The 24,695-nt window shown below is 36.2% G+C and overlaps 1 protein-coding gene across 1 annotated transcript; it reads left to right on the top strand.

The window, feature by feature from the left end:
- Positions 1-23,638, top strand: LOC150084287 (transmembrane protein 256 homolog). The gene is made up of 3 exons (XM_090375966.1): positions 1-286; positions 10,678-10,796; positions 22,447-23,638. Exons 1-3 carry the CDS (start codon positions 4-6, stop codon positions 22,588-22,590), a joined length of 546 nt encoding a protein of 181 aa, XP_090232092.1. The 5' UTR covers positions 1-3; the 3' UTR covers positions 22,591-23,638.
- Positions 23,639-24,695: the final 1,057 nt, after the last annotated feature.

Below are 24,695 nucleotides of genomic sequence, written 5' to 3' on the forward strand. Positions count from 1 at the left end.
TTTATGAAGGCGTCTTGTTTAGATGTTAAGATGAGTTCTATGGAGAAGGCTAAGCAGTTTTTTCACAACAGGTTGGACGGCATCAAAAATGCATTACACCCAGAAGAAACTAAAGCATCTGATACTTTTGATGTGCAGAATGTGTTTTTAATCGATAAAGAAGAAAAAAATTATTCTAGATATGCAGCTGAAGTAGCTCTGCGAAAATATCATGGGCTTGTATTCGTACGTTTAGCGGGTATATTTGGTGCTGCAGCTGTGGCCCTAAGTGCATATGGAGCTCATGGTAGGTGTACGTTAAAATTAGAAGCAATTTAATTAAAGATAAATCGTTTCTACGTTAAACACACACACACAAGACCTATACACAAATTTTTGTCCCAGTACAAATTGAATTTGCCGGGTATAAATGAACATTCAGATCCACTCCTCCCAAAAGGTTTGTTTATTGCTAGTTTTGTTTCCGAGACGGGGGGGGGGGAATGGATCAGGGCCAGGTCTAATCGTCTTCCAGTTTCTTCCGAGGTGAGATTAGAATGTGGTACCCTTTATATATGTTTATGATGCGAGATACGAATGCGACTCCTCTTGTTATATACATCTTTGTTAATCATGAGCTTCATATTGCAGATATTATTATTATTAGCCATATGGTGCAAGGAAGCCTGAGGCTTATGCTGCACCAGCCAAAAAAAAAAAAAAAAAAAAAAAATTCCCGAGTTACCCAGAGAGAGAATCAGAAGTAGAAAGGAATCGCCAAGAAAGAGAAGAATGATGATATCTAGCTTAGGACCCTGGGTGTGCCAAGCCCATACTCACCAGATGTGAGCCCCTGGGGTTAATATGGAGACGTTTGAGCCAATGATGGCATTCTTGGTCACTCACAACATCACAGATGTTGTAAGTTCAGTATTGATAAAAATGAGAGAAAAGGAGGGAAAGTTAGAATCCATCCGGTAGTTGAAATATTGCAAAGATTTACAACAGTGGGAAAAAAAAGTGTGAAGATCTTTGTCAATGTAGGCAGCATGGCTTATATGCTTGACCAGCTGGTTTTTCTGCCTATGCTACATAGGCCAGGTTTACATCTTGCTTGTTTACGGCTGCAATCCATGTAACTCAGGTTGATAAAGATGGAGTATCACCGTTGGAAGCTTAACTTCTATATTTATACTTGTTGAATTTTATTTATATATTGGGAATTTTAATGTATGTTATACATTAAATACCATCAGTTTAAATACGTTAAAATTTATATATAAATTTTAATACATATTATATTTTAACTGTACCGGTATTTAATTTATTTAACCGGTATTTAACTGTAACAGTATTTAATTGTAAATAGCATTTTTAATTATGATTTTAATGTGTACAGTATACTTTATTAGAATATTAAAATATTGTTCTGCAATTTATTGTTTTAATAGTATAATTAATGGGTGATATTTAATGTATTCAGTACATGACCTTAAGAGGATTTTCAATGAAGTTAACTGTTTATTATGATGAAAATTAAGTGTCAGCATGATTCATTGTACAGTTCTTCAGATCCTTAGCAGTACTAGTAGATGTAGAATCGATACTTTTGTAAGTTTAAAATAAGAGAGGTACGAAAGTAGACATGGGAGAAGTTGAAGAGCATGGAATATAAATAAAGGGTAAAAAAATGAAACAGAAAAGCAATGCAAAATAAAAATGAAGGGGAAGAATAAAGATAATAAGAAGAGAGAAATTAATAGAAAATATGAAAGTATGAACATCTTGACATGGCATTTTGTATGGGCAGAATGCCCGAGGGTTTCAGTTCTAATTCTAGATTTCCTGCACTGGTGTAAGGTTAGAAAAAATTAAATAAAATAAATGCTGTAAGTATAACTACTTTCACTCAGTAAGAAATAACCAAATAACAATAAACCTTTGCTTGAATGGGACTGAATTTAACAGATTTCAGAAATAATGGACAGCACCCACTGAATCAGGCTCTCTCTGCACAGGAGACACTGCATCGGCCTGATGGTGCATCATTTCAAGGGCTCTCTCTGTCAAAGATCAGAGAGAGCCCTTGGATACAGTCATAAACGCCATTAGTTTTTCTCCAGACTCTCAAATACATTCTTATTACAGCTACTGAAGGAGTCAGTTATTCAGAAACCTCATCAGAAAACTATTCACTTCAAGCTTCTTGGTGCTCTACACACTAGTTCCAAGGATAGTTCCATCCATGCAGAGTTCTAGGGAGCCACGGGTTTCCTCATCACTTCTATCAGTGTGATGCAAACATCAATATGGAATCATCTGAACCTCTAGGAAGAGAGAGAGAGCTTCAGACTGTGAATAAGCCTTGGTTAGAGTTTTCGTAGCATTGTATGACACTGCACGATTTCTAGCTCTTGTACTTCATATAACTTGTGATAGTAGTAAAATAGAATATGGCATTAAATCAGTTAAATGTCTTTTTTATTTCATATCACACACCTTGGATACAGTCTAGCAACTTTGGTAAAAGTATGTACAGTAATACCCCGACTTACGCGATCTCAGAGTTACGTAGTTCTTGATTTTTTCGTTTGGTGTATATCTAAAATTAGCTTACCAGTGATTTGGAAGTCAAATCATAAAGCTTGGGTGACAGCTTCTGTTTTTGAGGACTGGTTTGGCCACCACTTCATACCCGAAGTCGAACGTTATTGCAAGTCTAAACAGATTCCATTTAAAGTGATGCTTCTTATTGACAATGCACCCGGTCACCCTCCTGCCACCCTAATTAATTTCGACCCACGTGTGAAAGCTGTGTTTTTGCCTCCAAACACAACCAGCTTGCTTCAACCGATGGACCAGGGAATCATCAAAACATTCAAGGCTTACTACACGAGGCGTTCGTTTGCACGTCTGAATGAAGTTATGAGACAGAATAGTGAGATATCTGTTAAAGACTTTTGGAAACAAATCAATGTTTTAGATGCCGTAAGAATCATTGAAGAATCTTGGGATGAAATTCACAAAAAAACATTGAATGGTGTCTGGAAGAAACTTTGTCCATTTTTTTTTCAAAAACAAGACGAAAACAATGCCAGAAACTGATCATGTTGCTCATGTGATAGAAGTTGTTAATCTTGCCAGGCAATTAGATTTGGAACTCAATGGTGATGATGTCAATGAGCTCATAGAGATGCGTGAGCAAAACGTCACCGAAGTATCCGACACTTCAGACCCAGTTCCACCAGAAAAGCACATGACAATTGCAAACTTGACAGAAGGTCTCAGTTCAATTGAAAAGGGCTTAAAAATTTTAGAAAATATAGACTCCAACGAAGAATGCGTTATAGCTACAAAGCAAAGAATAAAAAAATTATTAGCTTGCTATGAAGAAATTCTGCGTGAAAAAAAGGCGGCGCTGTGTCGTCAGACAAATTTGTTAGATTTTATGAAGCCACGACATCAAAATAACTTTTTTACGTAACTCATTTATTTTTTTAATACATATTTTGTATTAATATGTATAAAGAACTGCAATTTTATTAAATATTTTTCTTCTAAACTAGTGTTTTTGTTAGTCCTTGGTCCCAATTAAACAAAATTTATGTATTTATATGCAAAGTTGTACCCCGACTTAAGCGATTTTTGTCGGACCCACCTATTGCGTAACTTTGGGGTATTACTGTATTTCAAATGATATCATGGCATCAAATAATATCAATTTGGCTCTGGAGAGATTGCGCAAAACTCATGGGGTAGAATTTTTCTCAGCGTGATCTGTGCTTGTTAACAGGAGAGACTGCTTCTACAGGGATGGGGTACACTTAAATAGAAAGGGTGCAAGAATATTTGCTGATGCTATTGAGGCATTGTTGGGTGGGTCGGAAAACTGCTAGCTTGAAGGAATTCACAGACTAATAGGTTAATAGTAGCCACAGGCAGAGGTGGAAATGATTCTTGCACTGCTTCTATTGAAATGAGCAGCAGCCTGGAAAGCAGGTTTCTGGAGATTTCGTGAACTGCTGGGAGTCATTGTTATTTGGTTTATTTTGAGGAGCATTAGCAACTAAGGTAATATGCTCCGGGAATATGCGGTGGTCATTCCCTGACCTTTCCGCATCCTCTGTATTTGGTGTTGACAGGCTCGAACTCCGGTCTAATCAAGAAGTGTGTGCTACGCACTGCTGCTCTTTTCCACCTGGCTACGGAGGTGCCCTGGGAGTCATGAAACAAGTAAATACATGGGTTGTGTTAGTGTAACTAAGAGTAAGAATAGTAAATAAATTTGATGAATTTGACATGCTGGTCAAGACATCAAACACGGACTGGGGAATACGTGTACAGAAAGGATAAACAGGATAAGAAAGGAGGAGGGGGTTATGCTGTTAGTTAAGAAATACATAAAATCTAAGGAAGTGCATTCATTTGACATAGATGGACAGTGCAATGTTGAGTCAGTTTGGTGTGACACTGTGAAAGGAAAACAAAAATGAGAGTATGAGTTTGATATAGGCCTAATGACTCTGATGAGTACAATGAACAATTATTATAGAGAAATAGAATGGGCCAGAGTGTCTCATAATAGGGCATTTTAATTTCCCAGATATAGACTGAAACTTGTGGGTTGGTCACAGAATTTACAGATAAAGGAACCACTATGTGGCAGTGATCACAGTGTACTGATGCGAAATTTACTTAAAGATGTAACTACTATCAGGGGAAGGGTTGTTGCTTTAGTAAAGGTGACTACAGTGGCCTCAGATTTTTTAAGTACTATACAGTGGGACCAACTGATGATGTTACCAAGAGCAAATTCTAAATGGGATGCATTCAAAGAAGTAATCTTGGAAGCTACTAGACTTTGTTCCAACTAAGATATATTGTTCTTGGTTTAGGCCCAAAAGGATATCAGATGAACTAATGAGACTCGTGGCAGAGAAGAAACATGCATGGGATGCATATAAATTATCAGGTGACACAGAAGCCTATGGTAGATATAAGTTGGTCTGTAATCCATTTACAAAGGAAGTTAGGTAAGCAAAGGCAGATTATGAGAAATATATGCAAAGAAAAACAGCAAAGACTTTACTTTTATAAACTATAAAAGGAAGAGGATGAATCAAGGTCCACTTGACTGTAGATGATTATTCTCAGATAGCCACCAAACCAAATGATTATTTTGCATCTACATTCACACATTAGGAGTTATTCAAGGAGAAGGCCAGATGTTTATCAAACTCTAACAGGGAGTGAAATGATTTTGTAATAACTGAGAACAAAGTGGAGGAAAAATTGTTGAAGTTAAACGTAAAAAGGCACATGGGGTGGATAGGATCTATTCAGCTATAATAAAGGAAGTGGCAAAGGAAGCAAGCAAACCTTTAGCCATAATTATGAGAGCATCCTTGGACTCAGGGGAAGTCTCCATGGACTGGAGATGTGCAAATGTAACCCCAATTCACAAAGGGGGATTAAAAGGTGACACAAGTAATTATAGACCTGTCAGCTTGACTTCTGTTCCAGAGAAAATAATGCAGTCACTGGTTAAAGAAGCACTACAGAATCACCTAGGCAAGACAGCAGTAATAATTCAGACCCAGCATGGGTTTGTTAAGGAGAAGCCTTGTCTGACCAATCTGATTGGATAGATTACAGATGATACAAAGGTTGGCAGGGTTGTTAATGACAGTAATGGCAGTGTGCTACCGAAACAGGATCTAGAAAATTTGGGCAGATGAGCTGAGAAGTGGCAACTGATTGACAAATGCAATGCAAAGTATTGCATATGGGTAGAAGTAACCCCAGAGGAACATACCAACTGTGTAGTACTACAATTGGGTAGTAGAAAATAAAAAATAACTGGGAATAATTGTGCAGTCAGATATGAAGTTTTCTGAGCAATGCAGACAGACTGCAAAAGCAGGTCATGGGGTTTTGTCAATGATATACAGAAATTTTGTTAGCAGGAAAAAGGTGATTATCCTTTTGTATAAGGCAGTGGTCAGGCCATGCCTTGAGTACTGCATACAGGTTTGGAGCCCTCATTTTAGGGAGGATGTAGATTTGCTTGAGTGTGTACAGAGAAGGGCAACAAGATTAGTGAGGGGAATGAAGGGATCCTTTTACCAAGAGAGGCTTAATTTCTGCAAATTGCAGCGACTGGAGACGGCACCTGCGACGTGATCTGATTGAGGTGTATAAGGCCTTGAATGGGTTGAGCATGCTGAATTCTGATGGGATTCTTCCACTTGCTCAGATTACGAACCAAAGGGGGCCTAAATTCAAATCAAGGAAAGACAGTTGGAGAATAGATGTGCGGAAATTTGCCTGTATCCAGTGGGTGGTTAATTGCTAGAACAAATTTCCATCTGTCATTGTGGAAGTTGATAGCTTAAATAAATTCAAGGAGGAACTGGACAACTTTGTGTTGTGAATTTTTTTTTTTGGCTGATGCTACATAAGCTCATACTCTTGCTTTCTTGCATCACGTGTCTATTACTATGATGTGGTCACAAAGGAACTGGATGCCAAAAATAATTTTGATATCATATACTTGAATTTCAGGAAAGCTTTTGACACTGTTGCACATGGAAGACTTCTGTTAAAATTGGAGCAGTATGGCATTAAGGGCAAGTTGCTACAATGGATAAATGGAGGGTTGAATGGGAGAAGACAGAGAGTAGTATCAATGGATACTGCTCTTTGTGGATTAATGTTATTAGTGATGTCCCCTGGGGTTCGGTGTTTGGCCCATTGGTGTTTTGCATATTTATCAATGATATTGTAGGTATAACTAGCTTAATGTCAAAGTTTGCAGATGATACAAAAGTTGGCAGGGTTGTTAATAACAATAATGATAGTATGCTGCTGCAACAGGATCTGGAAAAGTTGGGCAGATGGGTTGAGAAGTGACAACTGAAGTTTAATATTGACAAATGCAGAGTACTGCATATGGGTAGCAGTAACCCGAGAGAAATGTACCAACTGGGTGGTAACACCACCCAGTTGGTACTTAGTGGATAATGAAAGAGACCTGGGGGTAATTGTACAGTCAGATATAAAGTTTTCTGAACAGTACAGACAGGCTACCACAGTAGGTCATGGGGATCTTGTCAATGATATATAGGTATTTTGCGAGCAGGGACAAGGATGTGATTATTCTTTTGTATAAGGCAATGGTCATGCCTTGAGTATTGCATACAGGTCTATAGGCTGCATTTTAGGAAGGATGTAGTTGCTAGAATGAGTACAGAGAAGGGCAACAAGATTGGTGAGGAGAACAAAGGGGCGCTCTTACCAAGAAAAGGCTTAAGTTCTGCAAATTGCAGCATGTAGAGAGTAGGCACCTGTGAATCGATCTGATTGAGGTGTATAAGGTCTTGAATGGGTTGAGCACGCTGAATTCTGATGAGATTCTTTCGCTTTCTCAGATTACGAACCTGAAGGGGATAAATTCAAATTGAGAAAAGACAATTGTTGAATATATGTGCAGGAATTTGTCTTTAGCCAGCGGGTAGTTGATTGCTGAAACAGACTTCCATATGTTGTTGTGGAAGTTGATAACTTAAATAAATTCAAGGCAGAACTAGACAAACATTTGAAATGGATGGATGGATGAAATGGAAAGGTTTTTTTTTTTTTTTCTGGCTGATACTGTATAAGCTTGCTTTCTTGCATCATATGCCTCTACTAATGCTAATATGACTGCAATTGAAAAGAACTATATTAATTTTAGCAGCTTATAGTACCATTATTTCATTGTTAAGTTTTTAATTTAACAATTTATTTCTTAATTCATTTCACCTTACCTGAATTTCACATTTTTAACCATATGAATTAAGAGGTGAGTACCATAAAAAAAATTTCTAAAAAAAAAATATATATATATATTTAACGATGAAAGATACTATAAAACCATTTGGAAGTGTTAAGGACGTTTTCTGGGACAGTTACATTGAACAAAATAACTACCACAATACAGATACTTAAAAGGCAATGTTATAAAGGGTTTTTAAGTGATAGAAGGTGGAAATAAACGGGCACTGAACTTCTTGGACTAATGTTATTAGCATAGTCACTCAGGGCTCAATGCTGAGCCCTTTACTGTTATTTATTTATTGATATTGATGAAGGCATATAAAGCTTATTGTCTAAGTGTTGCAGATGATATAAAGGTTGGCACTGTAATTTATAACAGGAATTAAGGAATAATAGTGCAACATAATCTAGAACAGTGGTCTCCAAAGTAGGGTGCGTGAGATAATCCTCAATAAAATCGTGAATGTTGTTTTCCACACTGATGTGTAATCTAGATATAATGCATACCAAGTAAATTATTTATAAATAAAACAAATAATATTGCATTACATTTACTACACTTGTTACATTAATGATTTCTTATCATTTTGTACTTTTGAACTTCAATTTAATTTTGTTTTGTATTTTTTTTTATTTGTGATCTTTTAAAATTATGTGATTTTAGATATAATACCTTTCATATAAATGATTTATAAATAAAAAATATATTAAACTTATATATTTAATTTTTTTTTCTGCTTGTCCTTTTAAATAAAATAAGGGTGCATGACCAAAAAAGTTTGGAGACCATTGATCTAGAAAATTTGGACAGATTGGCTGAGAGGCAATGTTTTTTTTTTTTTTTTTTTTTTACGAAAATCCCAAGACAAGAGGTATTAGAACCTATAGTATTCAGTACCATGCATGGGTTGAAGGAAGAAATGAGGAAGAAGAAATGTTGGTTCTGTGAGTTTTAAGTTGGACAGTAAAAGGATGCTGACTGGTTGTGGCATGTGTTCAGATTGGTTTGGAAGAGAGAGTGGGAATTATAGAAGCCAATTCAAAAGAGCAGTGCCCATGGAAGTATCTATGAAAAGAAAAGGCATGCATACACTGAGTGATCACCGAATTATGACCACCCTTATGAAAAGTGAATGCGACCAGTTGACCACATGAGGTACGAGAGCGCACAGTTAGTCAATCTACGTAGCTTAGATAAGGTGTCAGTGGTTGAGTAGGTAGTAAAATTCCAAGTGTGATGGGTAAAAGGAATAATTTATCGGACTTTGATAAAGGACAGATTTTGGGAGCTCGATGAGCTAGTGCCTCGATTTCGCAAATGGCCGAACTGGTGGGGGTGTTCAAGAGCCGCTTTAGTTAAAGTGCCAGGACTGGTGTCAAAATGGGCAAACAACGACCCGACGGTAAAAGTGCAAAGGTCAGCGAAAGGTTGAAGTTAAGAGGTGAGCGCGTTAAAGACTCGCCTGGTGCAAAGAGCATGCAAGTTGGATGTTAGAAGACGAAAGAAGGTGTGCTGGTCAGATGAGTCATGTTATTTACTCCACACAGTGGATTGTTGTGTATGGATTTGGCATCAACATGAGGCTGTTGATCCATCATGCATGGTATCAAAAGTGCAGGCCAGTGGAAGCGGTTGTATGGTGTGGGGCATGTTTTGCTTGCAGGAACTTGGACCCCTGGTGCATGTGGATCACTGGTCTCCACTATCGTCAACTGCTTGCTGACTGTGTACACCCCACTATGTTACACTTTTTCCCGAATGACAATGGTGTATTCCAAGATGACAATGCGCCGAGCCATTGGGCACTTGTTCAGGAATGATTTGAGAAACACAGTTCTGACTTCCAGCATATCGATTGGCCAACTGCTTGCTGACTGTGTACACCCCGCTATGTCACACTTTTTCCCGAATAGCGATGGTGACTTCCAAGATGACAATGCACTGAGCCATCGGGCAGTTTTTGTGCAGGAATGGTTTGAGGAACACAGTATAATACAGTGATCACTCAGTGTATAAGAAAAGGCATGCAGAAATAACATTTATTAGACAGAGTGGAGAGATTTTGTTAGACATGGGTCATCAATTAACCTAATTGCCCTCCTTTGAATGAAATTTAGAAGCCTGAGAGAGGTTTTAGTCACACCACCCTAGATGTAGAAACAATATTACATGGTAGGGCAGATTTGTGATTTGTACAGAATGAACAGCTGTTTGGAAGAAAAGTAACACCAAGAGCGAAAGAGAAAACCCAGTTTTTTAGATGCAGAGAAAGCAATATTTTTGATATGTTTTCTATTAATGTGTGAAGGTTGCATCATCTTGATTGGGTGTGAATCTCGGGAACTTATCAGGTGCGATTATTGATAAAGCTCCGACCATGATGGGAACATGAAGGTTTTGTGAAGTTAATTGAATAAGATGCAATAAAAGATTCGGAAATAACTCGCTAATGAGATATTGCTGTATCATCCACCAGGAAAACCTGTATGCTAAATAACTAAAGTTTTTCATGTCTGTTGTGATCAAAGTAATGCCTTTCATTCAGTCTAAAGGCTAACACCACAAACAGTTTGAGAAATTCTGAATGCCATGGGCAAGAATTTGAAGATGTTTATTGTTTTTCAATGGTTAAACTAAGATAAATATATGATTAAGCACAAATTTTCAAGGTAAAAAAAAAAAAAATGAATTGTATGCTAGAATATATTGGTAATCAGCTTACCAATATACTCTATTATTTTATATTGATTACCAATATAAAAGTTTAGATTTCTAAACTTTTATATTGGTAATCAGCTTATTTTTGTAATTTTTTTCCTATTTATAATATTATTTTACAATGAGGTTTATTTATTTATTATTTATTTTTTTTTTTTCAGTCCTCTTTCCACATGAAATACCTGAAGAACAAAAAAACATATACACAACAGCTACTTTTTATCATTTCATTCATTGTTTGGCACTTCTGGCTGTACCACTGACCAAAAAGCCATACTTGGTGAGTTTTGCTGTTTCGTTTTCAGTTTTTTTTTTCCCTTTTTTAATGTTTGCATCGCTAAATATTGTACTTATTTCTATGCACAGATGACTTTATTCACTACTGTTCATAATCATTGTCCTCTTATTAACAACTTTTATTTAGTTTATGTTTCATCAATGTATTACCTATACAGTATATATATAACTATAAAAGAAGTTGAAGAAAAGAAAAAGGAAACTGGGGAGGAAGACAAAAGGGGAAGATGAGAGGAGGCAGTATAGATATTGAAAAGGTAAAAAACATAATAAAAAATAATACATTTTAAACATAAGAAAAAATATAAATATATTGTTGGAAACGAACAACCCTGGTGTCTCCTCAAGTGTCAACCACCAGAATTGCATGAAAAATGACAATATAGTGTCCTCTGTTTCTAACATAAAGTACATGCCATAGCAAAGTAAAATTAATAAAGTGAATTAGGGGAAATAAGGAAGGTATAAATTTAGAGTTGAACAAAGTAAAGATATAAGTAAAATGATGAGTATAGAGGAGGATATGTAAAACAGGCATGTAATTTATGGTTGACATGACAGAGGAACTAATGAAAAATATACAAACAGAAAATATGTAGACAGGTAAAGAACTATTAGCATAACGAGCTGGAATCATAAGCAGCACATGATAGAAACAGTTGTATGTAGCGCATGGCAGAAATATAATATACAAAAACAATAGCCAGTCAAAACTAAAGAAGAAATATAGTCTACAAATAATGTTTTTAAACATTATTTGTAGACTATGGATAGCAAAAACCAAAGGAAATATGGACAAAACAGTTAGAAGAACGCTTAACCAGTATAATGGACGCTGACTATAAGATGGGAACAGGCTTGAAAAGAAATACGTGGGTGAGTATATACTATACGTATGGTATACTATACTACGTGTTTCTTTTCACTCCTGTTCCTATCCTATGGATGCTAACAATAGGACAGGATTTCTTTAGTTTTCACTATCCATAGTCTTCAAGTAATACATTTTTCTACCATCTATTTTTTTTTTTTTTAGTTTTCACTGGCTGTTGTCTTCATATAATATATTTCTACCACATGCCACTTACAACTCTGGGCTCGTTCATATGTTAGTAGTTCTTTAGCTGTCTATATGTTTTTTGCCTGTATATTTTTCTTTAGTTCCTCTGTTGTGTCAACTGTAAATTACATGCCTGCTTTATATGTTCTCCCCTATACCCATCATCCATCATTTTACTTTGTTCTACTCTAAATTTATGCCCTCCTTATTTCCCTTTATTTGGTTTATTAATTTTGCTTTGCTATGGCATGTACTTTGTTAAAATCAGAGGACATTATATTGTCATTTTTTTGTGCAGTTCTGGTGGTTGACACTTGAGATGTCAGGGTTATTTGATATGTGACAATATATATATTTTATTGTGAACAGTGTTGCCAAAGGCAAATATTTGATATGATAAGCATCCTAGTATGCAAATTCAGAGTATCAAATAGAAATCAAGCTACCACCTTACAGAGCTGCATGTTATGCAAATTATTTATGTCTATAAAAACACAGGTTGTGACCTCATCATTTCATTCCCATTTTTGGCTTGCTCAGTTGGATAGCCACATCTCCAGTATCCAGGATGGCAATTCGTCGTCATTTAGATCATTGTTTGAGGTGCCCGGCCCTTGGATGGCTTGAAGCTGGGTAGTCACAGGCTGAGGTGGTGTGTTGGCTTAATGTGCCATGCAGTGTCATCTCGGCACTATGGAAGCAGTTTCAGGAGACAAGAACCATTACAAGAAGAGCTGGCCAAGTTTGCTCTACAGCTACGTTAACCAGAACAAACTGCTATCTGGCCCTAACAGCAAGATGGAGCCCTAATGTGTCACGTCATGAACTGTCTCTTGAGGTTGCTGCGGCCAAGGTGAAAACATTTCCAACTGGACTGTGTTAAGAAGGCTCGATTCAAGTGAACTCTATGCAAGGAAGCCAGTTTTTTGTATCCCATTAACCTCAAATCACCGTAGAGCTCATCAAAACTAGTGTTATTAACATGTGACTTTGAGCCCTGACAAATGGAGCACAGTTCTGTTCTCTAATGAGTCCTGTTTTAGCCTACAAACAGATTCGAGATGTTATTTCATCTGGAGACGGGGAATTCAGTACTATACCTCCAACATCAAAGAAAGGAACACCTATGGTGGAGATGGTATTCTCATGTGGGTGGAATAATGATCAATGGTCACACCTCATGTTTTTGATAGGGGTACTATAAGTGTGCAGATGTACTGAGAACAGATCCTAATCCAATGTGTGACTTTTTGGTGGTGCGGTTTTCCCAGATTTTCTTTTCATGTACAATGGTGCCACTGCACATAGAGTTCAAGTGGTGGACGAATATCTTGAAACTGAAGATACCCAATGACTGCCATGGTCAGCATGATCACCCACCAGACTTAAATCTGGATGAACATGTGTGGGATACCCTTGGGTGTCACATTGACGACAGCCACCTCCTTGGTCACTTGGTGAGCTAAGGTCTGCACTGGTGAAGAATGAGATTTGTTGCCACAGAATTGTATAGACACCCTTATATTGAGCATGATTCACTGCCGCCAAGCCTGTTTAACTGTTGGAGGGGATCATGCATGGTACTGATGTCATGTGACCATATTTTCGAGCATCTTGTATCGACTTCTGTAATGTGACCTTTTTGTTAATTCTTATACAAACCCTGTAAATGCCCCTTATACCTGTCTGTAGTTTCTCACTATCTCCTAATTTTATCGTTATTCTATGGTACATCACTATACCAAATTTGGTCCTCCCTTCATTGCAAGCTGTATAAGTTACCAGGGCCAGATTTAAACTTGTTGTGGCCCTAAGCTATAACATATAACATGGTATAATCTCCACACAAGTACATGGTGGGTGACCACCCAGGAGTGAACCAACGTAAGCAGGGGTCGAGGTGTGGCACCCACACCACATGGAGGAATGCCACCCCTCTGTGTTACCAGGCAGTACTAGGTGGTAGATGACTCTCATCAACCACCACTTTGCTTATTGGAGGCTTGAAGTGGTGGAACCCATGTTTAGTCTCCAGAGCTAAATTCCAGTCAACCCTTCCCCATCTCTTCCATCATGCAGTATGATTGATGACTTTTGAGGTTATGATGAACATCGTGGCGAGATCCAATATTCCTTACATTTGGAGGGTACAGCTCTAAAACGGTATTTGTAAGCTGGCTACTAGTTAGTACACTGGATCGAACCTATTAGCAACTCTCTAGAAGGCTTCCGGATCAGCTAGTATATAATCTTGCTACCTCTACTCTGCCAGATAGTGACTGGAGGGAGTCAGAGTAGTGTGTACGCATGGGGGCATTGTTGAGGCCACGTTATGTCAAGGATCTGGGTATATTCTTACCATGCGTACACCATATCCAAAAATTTCATTACTTCATACAGCATGTCCCACCTACTTTTTCTTACTATTGAATACACCATGAATTGTCAAACTAATAGAGCAAGCTTAAAGATCTAAACCTCCCGAACACTTCCTAATTCATTTCACAAATATTTCACAAATATATGTGGTCTCAATTCTGATCTCAACGATGTCCATTTCCACTTGCAGTCTGCCAAACCCCATGTACTTTTTCTGACAGAATCTCAATTATCAGTTGATTCAACTACTGTTCATCTCAGTTGCCCAAATTATTCGCTGTATGATTCCTTTCGCCTCAAATGTGGTACTTGTGCATATGTCCGTTCTGATATTCCCTGTCAAAGACTTGGTAATTTGGAATCTCCTCTTTCCGATCTTCTCTGGCTTAAAATCTCTCTACGTCATTGTGTTAAATTCTTCATGCCCAAATTATTCGCTGTATGATTCCTTTCGCTTCAAAGGTGGTACTTGTGCATATGCACAAGTAGCACCAAGTCTCTGACAAGGAATATCAGAACGGACATATGTCCGTTCTGATATTCCCTGTCAGAGGCTTGGTAATTTGGAATCTCCTCTCTTTGATCTTCTCTGGCTTAAAATCGCTCTACCTCATTGTGTCAAATTCATCTGTTGTCCTGTTCTCCCAACTCCACTAATCACTTGGAGCTCTTTGACTTCTTCTCTTTGCAACTTGACTTTCTCCAGTCCAACTTTCCTAAGAGTGAGGTAATTTTCCTTGGTAATTTTAATGTTCACAATTCCGGCTGGCTTCCGTTTTCTAGTCACACCGACCCAGCTAGTCGAGACGTTGAGGCTTTTGCAATTACTAAAGACCTTGCACAGATTGTTCATTTACCTACAAGAATACCAGACAATCCTAATCATACAGCCAACAAGCTTGATCTTTTTCTCACAAACAACCCTTCTAAGTACATGGTTGAAGTAAGAGGTCATTTAGGCATCTCAGATCACAACTTGGTGATTGTCTCTTCTCCAATGGAGCCTTTATCTCATGGTTATTCCCAACCTTGTATTGTTTGGCATTACAAGAATGCAAAATGGGATGACCTGCGAGATTTCTTTTCTTGTTTTCCTTGGTCGGATTACTGTTTCAAAACTTCTGATGTCAATGTTTTCTCAGATCGTGTCAGTGAAATTATTTTTGCAGGAATGGAATCCTTTATCCCACACTCCACTTTAAAATCTCGTCCTTTATCTAAACCTTGGTTTTCCAATAAATGTGCTAAGGCTGTTCAAGAGAAGAACGTTGCATATTGTAATTGGCTTGTTTCTAATTCTTCAGTTTCATTTTCTGCCTACACCAAAGCTCGTAACAATTGTAAAGCAGTTATTAATGAGTCCAAACTAGAGTTTGAACAGGCTAAGAGTAGAAAACTTGCTTCTTGCCCTAATGGTAGCCGAGCATTCTGGTTTCTTGCCAAAGCTATTGGTCACAACTTTTGTCCATCTCTGCTCCCACCTCTGTCCAAACCAGATGGTTCTGTTGTCACTTCAGCCAAGGATAAAGCTGACCTACTAGTTTCCCATTTTTCTTCCAACTCATGTATTAATGATCTTGGTAAAACACCTCCCACCATTCCCAACATGCACCATTCAATGCCTCCTGTAGTCTTCCGTCAAAAGGATGTCAGAAGGATTTTGTCCAATATTGATGCTAAGAAAGCTCCAGGTCCCGATTGTATTTCTCCACTTGTTCTCAAAACCTGTGCTGCTGAACTTACTCCTGTTCTTTGCCGCCTTTTTTCACTTTCTTATTCTACAAGTGTTTTTCCTTCTGCTTGGAAATTTGCTCGTATCCAGCCAGTTCCTAAAAAGAGTGACAAATCCCTCCCATCCAATTACTTCTATTCTTTCTAAAGTAATGGAGAAATCAATTAACCACCAACTCTTAAACTACCTAGAAACCTTCTGTCTGAACAACGATCACAAGTATGGATTCCATCAGTATGAATCCACTGGTGAAATTCTGGCTTATGTTACCCATTTATGGACTAATTTAATGGAAGAATTCGGTGAAACACAAGTAGTTGCTCTTGACATCTCAAAGGCTTTCGATCATGTTTGGTATAAAGGTCTTCTAAACAAGCTTCCATCTTATGGTTTTCCAACTGTTTTTTCTAATTGGTTATCCAGTTTTCTCTCTGATCGCTCACTGAGGGTGATGGTAGATGGCTCTCAGTCTTCTACATTCTCCACTAATGCCGGTGTCCCCCCAAGGTTCAGTTCTTTGCCCTACTCTTTTCCTCTTGTAGATTAATGACCTTCTTCCATTGACTGGAAATCCTATCCATAGTTTTGCCGATGATAGCACATTGCATTCCACTTTCCATTTTGAGAAACCTTGCCCAGCTCAATCAGCTTCAACTTCTTGAAAATCTGCTATCAATTCCTTAAATGCCGATGTTCAGTTAATTCTCCAGTGGGGCAAAAACAATTTAGTTGATTTCAATCCTTCTAAAACTCAGTCTTGTCTTATATCTCGCAAAAAGGATTCTTCTGCTTCTATGCTTATCTTGGTGACACTCCGATTTCTAGGCAAAATGATATATCTCTTTTGGGGATTACCCTGACTTTTAATCTCTCTTGAAAAAAGCACATTACAAATATTGCTTCCTCTGTATCTAAAAAACTTGGTTTTTTTCTTTCGCTCTTGGCATTACTTTTCTTCCAATCAGGGCGCCTCCATAGCCAGGTGGGCAGGAGCATCAGTGCGTAGCACACGCTTCTTGATTAGACCGGGGTTCGAGCCCGTGACCACCAAATACGGAGGATGCAGAAAGGTCAGGGAATGACCACCGCATATCCCCGGAGCAATATGGCCTTAGTTGCTAATGCTCCTAATAACCAAATAACAACAAACTTACAGTTCGCCTGTGAAAATATGAAAAAAGGATTTCTTAAGATGGACCGAGGCCCCTTGTAATGTGAGGCTCTATACTGTAGCTTGTTTAGCTTATATGTAAATTGGGCCCTGCAAGTTACACCTTGTTTTCTGCTTGTTCTGTTAATTTTGTCAAGCAGTGTATCTGTATATTTCTATCTTATGTTTAAAATGTATTATTTTTTATTATTATGCTTTTTACTTTTTAAATATCTATACTCTTTTCCTTTTTTGTATCTGTATTGCCTCCTCTCATCTCTCCCTTTTGTTTCCTCATTTTACTTTTTCTTTTCTGTATATTTTATATATATATATATAGTGGATACGGCAAATAATTAACAGTTATAAACGTCAGATAATTAATTATAATGGTGATACAATCAGTGAAAACCTAAACAAAGAACCTAACAAGGGAGAGAAGAGCTGATTAATGCCATCAATGTCTAGATAAAACATTACATCAGTCTTAATATCTATGAACATAGTGTGAATGAGTAGGTGGTAACTAAGGGCTGTGATAGCTGTCATAGCTGACTCTGGTCCATGGTAATAACCTGGTAGGGAAACATGTTGTTATAAGCAAAAATGAAACATATATATATATATATATAATAATGATAATTACTAAATAACTAAGTCATGCCAATTGTAGTAAGGATAGGGGAGACACATTGCAAAGGACTTTATCGAGGGCTAACCTTTACAATGTGTCCTCCTACAATTGGCGAGCTATCAGTTTCTGTTATCATCTGCCTGTTATTCCTGACGAATGGCAAATAGATATCATAAGGATATCTGTAAGAGTGACAACTAAGTTGCCGACCGGGCTAGCCGAGTGGGTAAAGTACCTGCCCGGCAACCCAAAGGTCGCGGGTTCGATTCCCGCCTCGGGCTTGGATCAAAGTACTGCAAAAAAAAAAAAAAACCTTGGGAGGTGCAATATGGCCACAGAAGCCGATGCGCCAACAACTACCAAATCAAAAAAAAAAAAAAAAAAAAAAAATCGACAACTAAGTTAAGTTAAGATTAAACTAGAATATAGTATTGGATAGAAGATAATTAATTAGGGAGGTAAACGAATTTAAGGTGGTTAACAAGCTAGATGACTTCACAGCCCTTAGTTACCACCTACTCATTCACACTATGTTCATATATATATATATAACAGCAATGTAAATTAGAGGGGAAAAAAGCAGAAAAAGAACAAAGAAATAAATAGATAACAAAGACAGAAGAGGAGAAGGAAGATACATGGCAGGAATATGTCTAAAAAATTAATATTAAAAATACAGGAACTCCCCGACTTATGTAAGGGTTGCGCTCCGCGGAGCGCTGCGTAAGTCGGAATTTCCCCCATGCTTGTGCAGCACTCGCAACTGTGCTTGCTGAATTGATTGAATCAAAAAAGAAATGTTCGACAAACATGTAAATAGAATTATTTATTGTATTTATTCAATTTTTTATCTCATTGTGCAGGAAAAATTATAAAAGCGTGCAATTTAAAAAAAATTTCAAAATTATAAAATTACAAAAAAAGAGAGGAGATAGGCATAACATCAGTAAGTGATGTTATGCCTATGTTTATTACATCACTTACTATAAAATTACAAAAAAGAGAGGAGATAGGCATAACGTCAGTAAGTTTTACCTCTCGAGCATTGTTGCCAGAATCGACGTCTTCTGCTGATAAGTACACCGCTGCAGAGGTTGAGGGCTGTGGAGATTTAGAAGGGGTAGGCCACTCAACCTTATGAAAGAATGTATTAATGGATGACTGGACTGTGGCTTTTCCTAATTCCCTTGTGATAGATGAGAAACTTAGTCCTGCTTCTTACTTCTTAATCATTTTCATCTTCATTTATAAATCAATTTAGTTTTGTTTCCTGGCACTGCCAGCACTTGCACTTTCCATTGGTCCCTTTCCCTTCATCATTGTAATACATAAATAGGAATGAAGAGAAGTTTCTGAAAATTTGTTTTTTTATATGATTGAAGGTTTCAGTGAAGGGGAACACATTTCACCATAATACCGTAACGTAAAAACCCACAAAATTCCAGTTATTGGAATTATTGCAAATGCAATAAGGTTGAGTTTACTACCCGTTTATAATAGATTGCGCTAACAGAAAAGCAAACCCCAATAAACCGGAAAGTGCAAATTGTTTTTATTGTTTTTTTGGGAGTGACCTCCAGAAACGTGCTTTAGAAAAATAGCAAAAAGGCATTCAAAATTGATTCTTATAACTGAACGTATGATAATGATGAAAGTGTAGTGCAATTTCCATTATAATTATGACCTTTTAGAGAGATAAATAGCTTAGTAATATAGCGAAATTTTCAACTTCCAAGGACTTGGGACGAATTACAAAAAAAAGATATAATGTTATTGGGTTCACATTATGATATTTTCACAATACCTCCATTTATCCTTACAGATGAAAAATATGTTTCCATATTTTTTTCAGTTTGCACCAGCTGGCAAAAATTTATGTAAAGTCGAATTTGTGTAAGTTAAATATGTTGTATGTCAGGGAGTTCCTGTATTAAATATAAGGTAAATAAAGCAAAAATTATAAACCAATAAATAATAAATTTAGACCTGATAAACAATATCTAACTTAATTATTTATTATTAATAAATAATTAATTATTAATAACAAATTTATTATTAATAATTAATTGATTTACATAGTGCATTATGCAGCCATTTATGTTTGCAGTATTCTATTCTTTTTCATTTCTTTCTTTCTTTTTCCTAAAAGTAATGATTTTTATTATTATTTACTTATATATATATATATATATATATATGTATATATTTATTAGAAATGCTCCAATTGGAAAAGCTTTGTGATCCAGTAATGGCTAATTTAAATGTTAACTTATCCTTTTCTTGCTACTAATGTCATTTTATCTTTTTCCTGTTTATGTTCATTTATTTAGCTTGCATGGTGGCTCCATCTTGTCAAGTGTTATATTCTTTTGTTTCTGAATTTATATTTGCAATTGTCACATTTACAGTATTGGTTGCAATAAAGTTTTCTTAGGGATTGATAACAATGGGAATGCAATGTGATTTTATGTTTTCGGGCCAAACTGATGTTTAGCAATAGGTGCTATTTAGAGCTGCAAAATGTTCAGTGTGATTATCAGAATACCATGCAGCATTACGATTACTATGAGAGAGTGGTCTGCCCTCCCAAGCATTCAAACTTTGGTTATGGGTAATGAATATTTTTACTTTAAGATTTACCAGAATAATAAACATACAATAAAAAAAATAATACATAAAGAAGTGAATACACATTGTATACCAAACCATCTGTAAGGATTTTAAAGAGAAATCCAATCTTTACAACTGATTTGGAGGTGTTGATTGCAGAAAAAGCAGTCTGCACTTAAGACAGCTACTTTGTGGGAGCAAAAATAATCTCTGTTAAAATGGTCTTGATGTATTAGTAGATGATTTTGGTACTCCTCTTTACTACCACTGAACACTTTCAAATATCAAGGAGCACTGGAGTGTTGCTCAGTATTGAAAAAAATGCGATATATGTGCAAAGTAAGTTGCACTTTTTTTTTTTGAAGAAAATTGAAAATCAGAATGGATTTTAATATAATTAATAAAAGGGGAGACCATTTCAAATGCAAGTTAATGCAATATTTGAGACAGCTCACATATAATGTTTCTCTGCAGTCAAACATCAGGGGACATTGTGGTTTCTCCAGTGATGGTGACACCACTCAGGCATGTGCTCTTTAGAAACGACTGCAGTTGTTTATATAGTCAACCTAAAGTAACTAATATCACTTTTAATTAGGTAACATCACACATTTGGCAAATCTGTTGTCAACTAAAAACTCAAGGCAGTGCTTTGACCAGTTTCAGAACTTACTGGGCAGGTAACCATATTTGCAACCTTGTGTTGAGCAGCGAATGGATGCATCAAATCTAAATGAGTAGTCAATCAGTGGATTGGAAGAAAACTTCTAATTGGAAATGTAACCTATATTACATGGATGTTAAAAACCCCTATAGAAAGGCCTTGTGAGGCAGTGTTATAATATAATTAAGAAATTGGGGACCATTTCAAACTTTGACTGCAGAAGTTAACATAGAGAAGCATATTTAAGCTGTTTCAAATATTGCAATAACTTGCATTTGAAATAGTCCCTCTTTTATTAATTACGTTATAATATTGGCTTCATGTAGCCTTTCTGTAGGAGGTTTAACATATACATAAGTTACATTCACAAACAGAAGTTTTCTTCCAAGCTACCACTTGGCTGCTCATTTTGAGTCAATACATCCCTTCACTGCTCGACACAAAGTTGCTAATAGGGCTACCTGCTGTGTGATGATGGAATATCATTGGAAGGACAACTTTTAAAGAGCACATGCCCAAGTGCTGTCACTATCAATGCAGAGACCACAAGACCCCCTGACAGTTAACTGCAAACTTTAATTCAGGGAAGCATTATATTTAAGCTGTTTCAAATATTCCAATAACCTGCATTTGGAGCAGTCCACCTCTTATTAATTATATTATAATAATCGCCTCGCCCAGCCTTTCTGTAGGCATTTGACATCCATGTAACATGATATTTTTAATTAGAAGTTTTCTTTCAGTATACTACTGAGTTGCTCATTTAGATTGGATACATCTGTTCATTTCTCAACAAGGTTACTAAAAGAGCTATCCACTGTCTGATGACATGACCAATAAGTTCTGAAACTGGTTGCAATAATGCATTGAGTTTTTAATTTATAATGGGTGATGTTATCTGATTAAAAGCAATATTAGTTATGTTGACTATGTGGACATTTGTAGTTTTTTCTAAAAAGCCCAAGCCCAAGCACTGCCACCATCATTGGAGAGACCACAGCATTCCCTAATAGTTGACTATAAAAGTTAATGCAGAGAAGCACTTTATGTAAGCTGTTTCAAAATGGATTTTATTACTTTCACGTTTCCTAGTAGTATGCTGCAGCAGGTAATATTTTATTTGTTTTCTTTAAAAGTTTTTTGTTTTTACTCTAAAAATTTTACAGTTATCAACATTCTGTGCCTAAATAAAATACTGCAATTATAAAACTTGATACAGTATTACATAAATTTGTTATTGTATAACAGTTATAGCTATGTAATAAATGTACCCATGCATCCTCTCCCCCCCCAGTGGAAATCATATGTAGTCACCCCTTCCTTAGACAATAGTATATTGGGTATGTGGAATATCATTTTCTAGTACTGTAAATAAAACACATCATTATGTTTGTTTATTTACAGGTTGGGCTTCTTCTTACCATTGGTATGCTGATTTTTTGTGGTACCTGCTATATAACTGGCATAACAGGAAACAGGGAAGTGGCAGCATACACACCTTATGGTGGGATGTGCCTCATCCTGGGTTGGATGGCAATGGCAATATGAAATGTTTTTCATGATAATTAGTCATCTCTATATTAGAAAAAGGTAAAGGGATGGAGTGCACCTTTAAATCTTCACTCCTCACAATATATACTGCACAAAACTAAAGTTAATACAGAAATATATTTTTGAATCTAGTTGGGCATTGAATTTTTTGTGATATAAATAGTGAAGGGGCTTTCACATTTATGATGTACTTTTTTTTTTCTTTACAACTGTGTATGGGCACAACATAATATACCTTTATTATTTTCTGCTGTGTTTATCACCACAACATATCAACAGTTATGATACGTTGTGGTGCTATAATAGTAAAGCAGCATAATATCATAGTGGTGTTATAATAGTATAGCAACATGGATTATTTGTACTATCACAATTTTCCATTTCTGAATTTGAATAATATGTTAATGATTTTAGTTATATAACTGTCTTTCAAGTTATCTGGAAGGTCAACCTTCAGGTTGATATCATGATTTACTTAATTATATCACATAAAAGCACATATTTTAACATACGAAACGTGAATATTTGAACTTAAATTTTAATTTAGAATATACTTTGCCCAGTATTCATTTAAACTTTTGCTAAAATAGGTTCGTTTCTGAAATAGGTTTGGCAGTGCAGTAGGGATTAATATATATTTTAATGTATATTCATATAGATTTTAAAGATAATACAATCGTGATATTATATATGTATGTGTCATATTCAAATTTATGGTAATTGGTATTTTGTATTACAAATATACTCATTGCATACTGAAAGCATAAATATATCTCCTTAAGGTTTTTCATTTTTTGTTTTGGTTTTAAAATATGACAGCTGAGTAATCAAGCAAGGATTAGCAGTGTAAGATATATATGTACAGTGAAGGCTACTTTCTGTGATCATTTCAGGACAACAGCTTAATTGATAACAATAACCAAAAGAATGCAGCTGTTCAGCATTGTTTATTGATGCAGAGTGGAAATGTGTACCTAAAAAATATGGAAGTGGAAAAGAAAAAAATTAAAATCAAGCAGTACAAAATAATTTAATTTGACTGTCCACTTTTCTAGTACTGTAAATAAAACACATACAACACATTTCTTTGAGAAAGTAATCAATAAAAATGACTGTCATAATATTTCTGAAAATCAATACAAACCATTAAAAAATTAAAGAAAATATTAAAATTGAGAATTAGAAAAGGATTAATACTCTACTGTAAAACAGTCAGACTGGTTGGAGCAGACTCAGTCCTTTCTTTCATGGAGTAACAACACTGACAACCATACAAACTGTTTGAAACAACAGCAGTAACTAGGTACACAGTATGTTGGAGTTCAAGAACAAATCATCATGTTATGTAATCACTTCCACTGCATATGCAAAAACCACAATAAGGCAAAAAAGTGATTACAAAAACCAAAGCAATGATTACAATAATTTTTTTTTCTATGTATTAGTATATGTCTGATCTGGACTCCATAAAAGTGATAATATATGACACATAAATGATAATGTTATCTGTGATCAGAATAAGTGGTGTACACTGTACATATAATAATTAAGCAGTTTAAAATATAGCAACATTATAAGACTTGATGTTTAGTAATAGTACAGGCATGTGGTGCAAGGAAGCAAGCTTATGTAGCATCAGCCAAAAAAAAAAAAAAAACATTTCACACATCCATTCCCTCTAAACGTTTGTCCAGCTCCTCCTTGAATTTTTTTTAAGCTATCAACTTTCACAAGAGATGTAAATTTGTTCCAGCAATCAACTACCTGCTGGCTAAAGGCAAATTTCCACACATCTATTCTATAACTGTCTTTCCTCAATTTGAATTTATATCCCCTCAGGTTTGTGATATGATCAAGAGGAAGAATCCCATCAGAATTGAGCCTGCTTAATCAATTCAAGACGTTGTACACCTCAATCAGAAAACCTCACAGGTGCCTAGTCTTTAGATGCTGCAATTTGCAGAACTTAAGCCTTTCTTGGTAAGACCACCCCTTCATTCCCCTCACCAACCTTGTTGCCCTTTTCTGTACTTTTTCTGTACTTTCACAAGAAACTCTACATCCTTCCTAAAATGAGGCCTCCAGACCTGTACGCAGTACTC

Source organism: Mastigoproctus giganteus, chromosome 6 (genome assembly GCF_048544385.1).
Source record: "Mastigoproctus giganteus isolate SK-2022 chromosome 6, ASM4854438v1, whole genome shotgun sequence".
In the NCBI taxonomy this organism is placed as follows: Eukaryota; Metazoa; Arthropoda; class Arachnida; order Uropygi; family Thelyphonidae; genus Mastigoproctus; species Mastigoproctus giganteus.